The sequence below is a fragment of the Erinaceus europaeus genome, chromosome 4, assembly GCF_950295315.1.
Source record: "Erinaceus europaeus chromosome 4, mEriEur2.1, whole genome shotgun sequence".
NCBI lineage: Eukaryota > Metazoa > Chordata > Mammalia > Eulipotyphla > Erinaceidae > Erinaceus > Erinaceus europaeus.
The window spans coordinates 121,582,709-121,595,286 of NC_080165.1; the positions used below are offsets into that span (position 1 = coordinate 121,582,709).

Genomic DNA, 12,578 nt, shown 5'->3' on the forward strand with positions numbered 1-12,578 from the left:
CTCATAGGAGTATAAAATATTCCTTTGTCGTGGTCGATATAAAGTTTTGGACTCGCAAGCCTGAGGTCCTAAGGTCAATCCCCAGCAGCATAAGTACCAGAGTGATGTCTGGTTCTTTCTCTCTCCTCCTATACCTCTCATTAATAAATAAATAAAATATTAAAAAATAGATACCTTTGTCTTCAAAGACACACAGACTAGTGGAATAGAATCAAAAGCCCAGAAGTAACCCCCATACCTATAAACAATTTATTTTTCACAAGAGGACCCAGAAGAGATTCTTCAATAAGTAGTATTGGGGAATTTGGGTTAAAACAAATACCATATGGGGGCTGGGCAGTGACACACCTGGTTGAACACACAAATTACAAATGCCACATGCATAAAAGTCTACTCCAAATGGCACAAAGACCAGAAACCATCAAATACATACAAGAACACTGGCAGAACACTTCACAATTTATGCTTCAGAAATGTCTTCAAAAATATGAGTTCAACAGCAAGAAAAAAAAAAAGTAAATCAATGGGGCTACATCGAACTGAAAAGCTTCTGAACAGCAAAGGAAACCATTACCAAAACAGAAAGACACCCTAAAGAATAAGAGATTTTTACACATCATACATTAGATGAAATGCTCAACAAAACCAAAACAAAACAAAAAGAACCAACCTCATTAAAAATAGGGAGAAGGGGCCCAGGTAGTGGCACACCAAACTAAAATACAATCATGCACAAGGATCTGGGTTCAAGCCCCTAGTCCCTACCAGCTGGGGGTAAGCTTCAAAGGGGGTAAAGCAGTGCTGCAGGTCTCTTTCTCTCTCCCTCATCCCTCCCTCTCTTCTATCTCAGTTTATGTCTCTACCAAAAACAAGGGGGTCAGGGACGAATGACTACTAGGAGCAGTGGATTTGTAGGGCAGGCACTGAGTCTGAAATAACCCCAGTGGCAATAAATAAGTAAAAAAATTAAAATAAATAAATAATAAATGGAGAAGACATGGATATACTCCTCACCAAAGAAGAGATCCAGAGGGCCACATAACAAAATGCTTCAAGTCACTGATTATCAGAGAAATGCAAATAAAAACAACAATGGGCTATCACCTTACACCTATGACAGTGTTATAAACTAGAAAAGACAGAAACAAGTGTTGCAGAGAAAGTGGGAAAAGGAAACCCTTCTACCCTGTTGGTGGGAGTGTAAATTGGTTCAGCCCAAGTGAAAAACAATCTGGAGATTTTTCAAAACACTAAAAATGGACCTACCCTATGACCTTGCAATTTCTCTCCTGGGAATTTATCCAAAGGAAACAAAACACACATCCAAATAAGATCGACATACATCTACAGCTCACAGGAGTACAATATGTAATGTGTAATAGCCCAAATTTGGAATTAACCCAGATGCCCAATGACAGATGAATGGCAAGCAAGATATCATGAAACAAATCAGGAATCATAATAATTGCGAGTAAGTCAAAAGGAGAAGGACAATACCAGATGAATTTACAGGTGAAACTTAAGAAACAAAAAGAGAAAGGGAAAACACAATGAGAAAGTTGGACTAGCTGTGATGTTTTGCATTCGAGGAAAGGCCTCTGAGGAAGGCGAAGACAAGGATGGAGAGAAGACTGCTGTCCTGATGCATGCTGTTGGAAAGAGGCTTAAGCTAGAGGTGGGAGAATTGTGCAGCCACTTGTCATATAAGAAATAAGAAATGGAGGGCCCCCAACACTTCATCTGCACTACTCCAGCCTTTAGGTTCACAATTGTTCAACAATTTGTTTGGCTTTGTATGTTAACTCTCTTTTCAGCCACCAGGTTCCAGATGTCACCATGATGCCGACCAGACTTCCCTGGGCAGACGACCCCACCAATGTGTCCTGGAGCTCTCAGAGCCCCACCCTACTAGGGAAAGAGAGAGGCAGGCTGGGAGTATGGATCGACCTGTCAGTGCCCATATTCAGCGGGGAAGCAATTACAGAAGCCAGACCTTCCACCTTCTGCATCCCACAATGACCTTGGGTCCATACTCCCAGAGGGATAAAGAATAGGAAAGCTATCAGGGGAGGGGATGGGATATGGAGATCTGGTGGTGGGAACTGTGTGGAGTTGTACCCCTAGTATCCTATGGTTTTGTTAAAGTCTCCTTTTTTAAATAAATTTTAAAAAATTTTAAAAAAAATGTTCCCATAGGGAGTCGGGCAGTAGTGCTGTGAGTTAAGTGCACATGGTGCAAAGTGCAAAGACTGGCTAAGGATGCCAGTTTGAGCCCCCGGCTCCCCATCTGTAGGGAAGTCGCTTCACAGGTGGTGAAGCAGTTCTGCAGGTGTCTAACTTTCTCTCCCCCTCTGTCTTCTCCTCCTCTCTGCATTTCTCACTGTCCTATCCAACAACAACGACATCATTAACAACAACAATAAAAACAAGGGGAACAAAAGGGAAAATAAATACGTAAATATTTATTTTTTAAAAACTTTATAAAAAATTTAAAAAAAGAAATGTTCCCATATGATTTTTAAAAAACAAAAAGGATAAAGGGAATTTAAAGCTAAGAAAGTAGGAGATCAAGACTAACATTTCACTACAAATAAAACTGATTTTATGTAGTAGTTTTATATAAAATATTTCAAAAACATGTAAAAGGAAAGCTATCAAGCTCATTTTAGGAGGCTATGAGAGATTCAGACATAACCTCCACTTTGGAGCATATGTGCAACCATTTTTAAAGAAAGGGATTTTGAAGTTTTTTTTTTCAATAATAAAAATAAAAACGGGTAAAATATTCATGTTGATGGATAGGCTTTGTAAGTAAGAAAAAGAAAATTAAATAACTTGTCTATATCTTACAATAAGTCTAAACTTTATATAAACACATGACCTTGAAGAAAATGTTAAAATAGGTTCAACAACTAAAATGAAAGTTAAAATAGAATAGTCTGGGAAGCGCAGTAGATAAAGCATTGGACTCTCAAGCATGAGGTCCTGGGTTCATTCCCCAGTAGCCCATGTACCAGAGTGATGTCTGGTCTTTTCTCTCTCTCCTCCTATCTTTCTCACTAATCAACAAATAAACTTTTTAAAAAGTTAAATAGATCACATTAGGAAGAGACTAATAAATAACATCAAATTATCCACTCCCTCAAATAAAGTTCGGTCTGTAAGTTTTTTTAAAAAAATAATCTATTTGAATTTCAATGGTCAGTATTTTAATTTTTCAGTAGATACTTATTCGTGAAAAGCCTACAATTACTACTACTATTGCTACCACTATCACTTTCTTTTACATTTTATTATGAGCTAATGGATTTTTTCCCCCAGAGCTGAGGTTTTGGGAATGTGAGATTCCACCACTGCTGGACTATTTTTTCATTCAGATAGGAAGAAAAGTAATCACTGTACTAGAGCTCCCCCTGGTGCTATGGCACTCCCACGTGGAGCTGGGGTTGAAACCTGAGTCACATACATGGCAAGGCCCAACATTATCACTATGCCAACAGTCACTGCTACTATGAGCAGCTAACTTCAGAAACTGATGCATTCAGTCCTTAGAATAATCTGTTAATGCAGGTGTCATACCAATTTTATGCAGAAGGAAGCTGAGGCACAGAGAGATTAACAACTTTGCCCAGAGGGGCCAGGTGGTGGCTCACCTGGTTGAGAATGCGTGAGGACTCAGATTTGAGCCCTCAGTCCCCACCTGAAGGGGGAAAGCTTTGCAAGTGGTGAAGCAGGGATGCAGGGGTCTCTCTGTTTCTGTGTCTCTGAATCACCCCCTACCCTCTCTGTTTCTGGCAGTCTCTATTCAATAAATAAAGATAATTTAAAAATTAAACAAAAAACCACTTTGCCCAGAACCAACTACAAAGCTAGCAATTAGCAGTGCTGACATAAGAATGTAGGCTATGCTCCTAAATTCTAGATAAATTGTGGTCTGGGAAGTGGCGCAGTGGATAAAGCACTGGATTCTCAAGCATGAGGTCCTGAGTTCAATCCCTGAAAGCACACATACCAGAGTGATGCTTGGTTCTTTTCTCTCCTGTCTTTCTCACAAATAAATAAAAAAAAAAAAAAAAAAAAAAAAAAGGCAGTGGAGTTGGGCTGTAGCACATCGGGTTAAGCGCACGTGGCGCAAAGCACAAGGACCGCTGTAAGGATCCCAGTTCGAACCCCTGGCTCCCACCTGCAGGGGAGTCACTTCACAAGTGGTGAAGCAGGTCTGCAGGTGTCTATCTTTCTCTCCCCCTCTGTCTTCTCTCTGTCCTATCCAACAACAACGACATCAATCATAACTACAACAATAAAATAACAACGGCAACAAAAGGGAATAAATAATAAATAAACATTAAAAAATAAAAAAAGATTCTAGATAAACTACCAACTACAAAGCTGATGCTTTTGTGTAAGAGCCCAATATAACCCTGCTGACACAGAGCAGGCTTCATAAAGCAAGTGTTTTCCCTCTTTTTCAAAAGATCAGAAACAATCTAAATCATCAAGAACTTGTATAGCGTTTACTGTGTGCCTACCACTATTCTAAGTTATATTACTGCACTTGATCTCCACAAAAAATATATATGAGATTACAATCTTTTTTTTTTTCCTCCAGGGTTACTGCTGGAGCTCAGTGCCCGCACTACGAATCCACTGCTACTAGAGGCCATTTTTCCATTTTATTGGGTAGAGACAGAAAGAAACTGAGAGAGGAGGAGATAGAGAGGGAGAGAAAGACACCTGCAAGATTTGCTTCACTGCTTGCAAATCAACCCCACCCACCTTCCTTGTGCTAGTGCTTTTGCTTGGCACTAAGTGGGCTTAACTTGGTGCACTACTGCCCTACCCCCAGCGATTACAATCTTTATCCCTCTAGATAAGTAAAGCAGACCAGTACTGTGAGGCATTCAGTGAAATTTCCAAGATGGCAAAGCTGGCAATGGCAGAGCAGGGACTTCAAACTCTGGCACTCGAAGGGTTTGGATATGGTGCTATATACATTAAACAATATAAAACATAATCAAGACAATAATGAACATGACTTAAATTACCAATAAATTACTGTATGAAAATTAGATATGGAAATCAAAGCACCATAGAACATGTGATTATAAGCAAGTGATTATTAGGTGTCATTTCACATCTTCTGTAATAATCTAAAGCAGAATTATACATAAAAAAACTTCCATGGACAATTATTAAAGTCATAATCAGGATATGATTTTCTTTCCTTTTCTCTTTCTTTTTAACCAGAACACTGCTCTATTCTGATTTATGGTGGTGCTGGGATTGAACCTGGTAGCTCAAGCCTCAGCATATAACCATTATGCTGTCTCCCCAGCCCTGTTATGCTGTAATTTTTTTTATAAAAATAAATAATTATATAACCACATGTAATCATAAATACAATCCATACTATAGATTCAGTATAGCCATCAAATAAGTTATTACTACATCACCGTTTAAACTATTTTAATGTCTGTTTAGCAAAGATGTATGGCAAATTGATTTCTCCAGTCAAATTTAAAATTTAAGTGATTTCATTTGGGGGTATAGGGGGTTGTATGTTGGCACAGCGGGTTAAAAGCATACATGGCTCATTCTGGGGTATTAGATTAAGACAAAGTTAATTCTTTCTGAATTTCAGTATACATTCTGAAATAAATTTCAAGTATATTAAGTAAATAAAATAAAAGAATGAAACAAATAAAATATATGGCAATGATTAAACAGAATGTCTTATTAAACTTTTTATAAAATACTGAATATGTGGGAAAAAACTGTCAATATAGGGCACAGATAAATCTATTTTATGAATTATACTACACAATAAGCTTTTATTGCCTATGATAAAAACAAACCACCCATGAAGCTCATCTTTATTACAAAAAAAGTATATTCTAGTTAGGTTTTGATTGAGTATTAGTAGCAAGATTATCAATAATGTGAGATTTGCTATGGTTACCTCTGGCTTTATGTGATGTTTTCATCTCATTTTCTGTTCTCCCTTCAAAGTCTTCTTTGCCATCTTCAGTATTCTGATCTCTGAGGAAAAAATTAGATGTTCCAATCATTTATAAGAGAAATAGTTTATGGAATGGTTCAAAATTGCATTCTAATAACCGATTTCCCTCATTTAAAACAAGACAACGAAAGCAGTACCATGAAGTTTAATCCTACTTCTATAAAGGTCAATTTTTCTTATTTTCACTTACTTTTCCGAAATTATTATATTTTAAAAATATTTTATTTATTTTTAATGAAAGAGAGACAGACACCCCCACACCAGAAAACTGCTCAGTTCTGGCTTATGGTGGTTCTGGGGTGTGAACCTGGGACCTCAGGGTCTCCGGCAACACAGGACGTTTTTAAAGCTCAGTATGATATTTAGATGAGCTATTCTGGAAAACGTAGTTCTTGATCAATTCTACTTGAAAATGGAACACACATGCATTCATGAGGAATTTTACTTGTAATGTTTGTTAAGATGTCAACTTAAAGAAGATGTGTTCAGATACGATAGCATTTACTTAAGTAACTATATGCTACTCAGTTTAAGATTTGAGACTGAAGCTAACATTAGCCCAGGAGAATCAAACTCAATTCTAGGAAGCTTCTCCTAGCTTTATCAGGTTAAACCCACAAGCTGAACTAATTCCACTTCTTTCTGAACAGAAACGCACTAGTGTTTATCTAAATATGCCAAAGATGTGGAATGAAACCATCAGAATCTTAATTGAGAGCTTTCCCCTTAAGTCAGGGACACATATGGCTTGAAAGCAGCCAGGCACAGGGTATTTATATTTTCTTTGATGCTAAGTTTCAGGAACTGAAAAATTTCAACCTAATCTATTCCATTCTTGGAATTCAAAATGAATCACACTTTGAAATTTCCTGAAACTACACAGGATATGAAACCTGATCTACACACTTTAGTTCTTTGTAATACTCTGCTGTCTGTATTTATGATGCTGTTTTTTCATATGCATTGATACATTTACAAATATACTCAGAGTTTTTGAACACTCATAACTGGTACTATTTAGTTTTAATAACAGGGCAAACCAATATAAAAAGAGTTGTATAGTTTTAATTACAAGAACATTAATTCATTCATGATTTGGAACTATAATAATGATGCTTACACAGTTGACATGCACTAAATAGGAACTTGTTACTACTTAGATATTTCCAGTGAAAAATGTGAAATTATATTTGAATCTGAGTAACCAGGATCAATTCATACTAAAAACAACCTACCACTGTGGTTGAAGGATACTTGTTTATTTACTTGAGAATGAAGGAAGTCACCAGTGTGACACATTATTAATTTCTCAAGAGAAGTCAATGAAATGATTATGGAAGCACTGAATGCACAGAAAGTGGAAAGCTGAAGTTTTAGTAAAAACAAACATTAAAGAATCACTGATAATTAGAGAAAAGATATTATAGTAGAAGTGATAACTGAAAGTTTATCTTCTCCATAAAAGCACTGCTGAAAGTATACTGGGTAAATATAACATTAAACTCAGCTTACTATCCTAAAATGAGATTATGAAAACTTGCTTTGTAGTAAACTGAAATGATATTCTTTGATCTACAAGTCCCAGTTAAGTACTGTGCCCAATGAAATGAGTTGTTTGTGGATGGCTTTATGTCTAGAAATGTCAGCTAAGCAAATGTTACATTTTTGTGGTTTTAATAAAGCACAAATTTTTTATAAATATAGATGTAAATTTTTTATAAATATAGATGTAAAACTTAAGTCTGAGAAAAGTTCTTTGTATTCTTATACCCAGATAAAATGCCAATTACATTCACGAAAAGAAAAATATTTGATAAGTAAAAACAGAGATTTTTTTTAAAAAAGTAAAATCTTTGACCCAGAAATATTTCTCAAGCTGAAATTTTTGTAATTCAACCCAAAAAGAAAAGCAAAATGGAGTAATTATTTTCAAATTATTTGTCGCTTCATATATTATATATTTCATTTTCACTTTCCTTGTCTTCACTCGTGATGCTTCATTAAATTGACTCATATAATCATGGATGGATATTCATTTTATCAACCATAATTCAAATAAAGGATGTCTTTAATGTTTATTGAATACTTTATTTCCAATTTATTTACTGACTCTGCTAATTCCTCAAAATTAAAATAAGTTAAGCCCCTTGGGTTCCTATAAGCCATTTATTTAAGCTAGAGCAAATGGGAGGGGTGGAGAAGATATATATGTGAATAGTTTATTAGAATAAGCATTATGAAAACAGATGAGTAGAAGCACTGAAGTGAGCAAAATCCTAATCAAGCACATCCACAAATGTGGAAGCACTTAAAGAAAAGCTAACACTCTTAAGGATACCCTATACACAAAATGTTATTCACATGCTTGATTTTTCTTAGCAACTGTTAAAATGTTCTATTATTATGGCCACTGAAATTAAAAAAAAAACTAAAGAACAATATGATTCAATTGCTTGGTTTTTACCTTGTATTTTTCTAGACTACTGCACTTATCTTTGTTATTAAATTCTAGGGAATGTGACTTCTTATGCCATAATCTTATTCCCTCCCCAATTTTATTGGGGGGGGTTTAAAGATTTACAGTGCAGTTGACGACACACGGATAAAATTTCTCATTTCATCTTGAAAACTGCAAAACTTTCCTACCCCCAACTTAAGCCCTTTTCCAAATTTTGTAGCAGAACGCCAAAGCCCTCTGGTCCCCCCCCACCACCACCACCACCGTAGAGTCACTTCCCTGCTCTTCTTCCCCAGTCCTTTGCTTTGGTGCAATACACCAAGCCAATCCAAGTTTGATTCTGCGTTTTCCCTTTCTGTTCCTGTTTCCTAAATTCTGGCTTTGAGTGAGATCATTCCATATTCATCCTTTTCTTTTTGGTTTAGCTCACTGAATCTAATTCTCTCAAGGTCCATTCAAGACGACATTAAGGAGATAACTTCATCATTCTTAACATTTGAGTAGTATTCCATTGTGTATGTACACCACAACTTATTTTCCCCCTTTTGTTGCCCTCATTGTTTATCATTGTTGTTATTATTTTTGTTATTGTCGTCGTTCCTGAACACGACAGAGAGAAATTGAGAGAGGAGAGGAAGACAGAGAGAGGAAGAGAAAGATTATCACCTGCAGATGGGGAGCCAGGGGCTGGAACCAGGATCCTTATGCTGGTCCTTGCACTTCGTGCCATGTGCGCTTAACCCGCTGAGCCTGGCCCCCCGCACATCAAAACTTTCTTTCTTTCTTTCTCTCTCTCTCTCTCTCTTTCTTTCTTTCTTTCTTTCTTTCTTTCTTTCTCTTTCTCTCTCTCTCTCTCTTTCTAGTTTAAGAAAGGAGACATTAACAAAACCATAGGATAAGAGGGGTACAGTTCCACACAATTCCCACCACCCGATCTCCATATCCCATCCCCTCCCCTGATAGCTTTCCCATTCTCTATCCCTCTGGGAGTATGGACCCAGGGTCCTTGTGGCTTGCAGAAGGTGGAAGGTCTGGCTTCTGTAATTGCTTCCCCGCTGAACATGGGCGTTGACTGGTTGATCCATACTCCCAGTCTGCCTCTCTCTTTCCCTAGTAGGGTGGGGCTCTGGGGAAGTGGAGCTCCAGGACACTTTGGTGGACCCTACCCCACATCACAACTTTCTTAGCCACTCATTTGTCAGATACCTGAGCTATGAACTTAGGTGTATATAGATCTCTTTGGGAGGGTGTGTTTGCTTCCTCTGGATATATCCCCAAGTGAGGAATTGCCAGGTGATATGGTTGGCCCATTTTCAGTGTTCTGAGATTTCTACAAACTGTTCTCCACAAGGGTTGGATCAATTTGCATTTCCATTAGCAGTGTGGATTCCATTACCCCAGAAACCTCTCCAGCATTTATTACCGTCCTTTCTAATGTATGACATGCTTACAAGAGTAAAGTGGTATCACATTACTGTCATTTGCATTTCTCAGATAATCAGTGACTTGGAACATTTTTTCCCTGTCTGTGGGCTCTTTCAGTCTCTGGTAAATATTCTGTTGATACCCTATCATTATGGGATGAGGTCATTGGTTTACTTGTTGCTGTATAATTCTGGTTACTAATCCTCTGTCTGATGCATGACATGTGAAGATCTTCTCCCATTCCATAAGGACTCTCTTTGTTTTGGTGGTTATTCCTTTTGCTGTGCAGAAGCTTTTCAACTTGTTGTCATCAGCACTGGTTTATTTTTATTTTTGTTTTCCTGGAGATTAGACTTATGTCATAGAAGATGCCTCTAAATCTTAGATTGAAAAGAGTTCTACCAATACCAATATTTTCTTCTAAATATTTGATGGCTTCTAGTCTAACATCCAAATTCTTGATCCATTTGTAATTTACTTTTGTGTGTGGTGAAATTTAGTGGTCCAGTTTCATTCTTCTACACATTTCAATCCAGTGTTCCCAACACCATTTGTTGAAGATATTTTCCTCTCTCCTTTAATAATTTGGGCTTATCAAAAAGTAGATGCCTTTAACTGTGGGGGATGGGGTGGGGGTGAGGGTGGGGACAGAAGGTGGCAGGGGCTTATTTCTCGGCTCTCACTGGTCAGTATGTCTGTCTATTTTTCTTCCAGTACCAGACAGTTTTGATTACAATGACACTATAATATAGTTTGAGATCTGGGAGTGTAATGCCTCCAGTTTTGTTCTTTTTCTCAAGATTCTTTGGCAATTCTAGGTATTTTCTGATTCCAGATAAACTTTTACAGTCTTAGTTCTACTCTTGAAATCTGGTGGGGCCTTAATAGGGATTGCTTTATATCTAATATATGGCTCTGGGAAGAACAGTGATTTTGATTATGTTACTTCCTCTCATAATGTTATTTTTAAGTTGTCCTTTATTGGTGAGGTCAGGAATGAAGACTGATCCATTAATATTCTTATTTGTCCTATCTTGTACTGTATTTAAAGTAAAAGTTTTTTTCTTAAATGTATAACCAATATTTCTATGAAAATGAATTATACTAATTATGACTGAAGAGGTACTGTAATGGATAGATTTTTCTATGCAAAACTAAAATTCCTTTTCTAGAATCTCTGCTTCCTAAACAAAAAAGTCATTCTAGTTATTCAATCTTCCAATAACAAATCATAATTATGAGAATGTCAAAACTGTCACAATATTATAATATACTCTGAAACGTAATACAAAATAGTTTCTTGACAAACTTTTAAAGGTGATAACTAGAAATATTTGTTGTATTTGATTGATAAGGTTTTTATCTACACAAAAACTCTTATCAATCTCTTGATATGACAAAAAAGCATTCTAATTAACAGTTGGTGCAGTGGTACAGACCTGGTTCAAATTTCAGCTCTGCTACTCATTTGTTCTTTTATGACCTTAAACAAGCTATTCAACTTTCCCTATTTCTCAGCTGTATCATTTGTAAACAAGAGCAATAAATCATCTATCTTACTGACATTTTGAGGACTGAATAATGAAAATGCTTAGCAAACACTTAAGTAGTATATAGACAGAATGCACAGTCTCTAGTTCAGATAAGCTATTACTAGTTGAATTAATTGAATATACACATTTATATAACATTAAGTTATAATGAGGATTAAATGAACTAAAACTTGTCAAAGGACTAGATATCTGGGATAGACTTCTCTTTAGAGAATTTCTGAGATGCAACTTCTTTCTTTTTTATATATATAATTAAGTTGGCATCAATTGTTTTCATTTTTTTTACATTTCTTTATTGGGGGATTAATGTTTTACAGTCGACAGTAAATACAATAGTTTGTACATGCATAACATTTCCCAGATTTCCACATAACAATACAACCCCCACTAGGTTCTCTGCCATCATGTTCCAGGACCTGAGAAGCAATTTATTTCTACATTTCCTCTTTTCTTTCTGCTCCCCAATGTTCCCCCTCCTTCATTTTTTTTTTAAATCACTCATCACTACGGCTTCACTATTCCATGCTGACTTTTTCAGACAGAGAGACAGCAGCAAAGACAGAAAGAGAAAGATACTACAGAACCAAAACTTCCTTCAGTGTGATGGTAGATAGACTCAAACCTGTGTACTATCCAACAACCTATATTTACTAAGCTTGAATTGAAATCCAACTATAGCTAAAATCTTACTCAAGAATGCACTCCATAGTTTTAATTAAGACACTTGAATTCACTCAAATGGAGAAATGTATTCTTTGTGAGTCAGCATTCTCTTTCTCTGTAATTATGTGTCATGCTTTAGATGTCTTACTATCTTACCCTAATTATGCTTTGTGGTAAATATTAGTGAAACAAACATTAGAAGCATAAATACATAATAACAGGATAGCATTTGAACAGTTGACTTTTTGAAGTTTGTTTACTTTTTATTTGAAAACAATCCCTAACCAAAACCAATTATATTCCAACCAGCACCAATGTCTTGAAGAAAAATAAGGAACAATAAATTACTTTGCTTCAATTAGGGATTTCTGTGACTTCTCTAAATACAGTTTGAGTTTGTGGCTTACAATAGCACTACCCTTATCTTTCTAGATTATCTTACTTGAGTCTCATAGGTATT

The 12,578-nt window shown here is 36.3% G+C and overlaps 1 protein-coding gene across 2 annotated transcripts in view; it reads right to left on the bottom strand.

Moving 5' to 3' along the window:
- Positions 1 to 12,578, bottom strand: part of L3MBTL3 (L3MBTL histone methyl-lysine binding protein 3) — a 96,893-nt gene that overhangs the window by 16,939 nt on the left and 67,376 nt on the right. For both annotated transcript variants that reach the window (XM_060190484.1, XM_060190483.1), the window contains one exon: positions 5,960 to 6,039. In XM_060190484.1, coding sequence (XP_060046467.1) covers positions 5,960 to 6,039 — 80 coding nt within the window. The remainder of the gene's footprint in view (positions 1 to 5,959; positions 6,040 to 12,578) is intronic.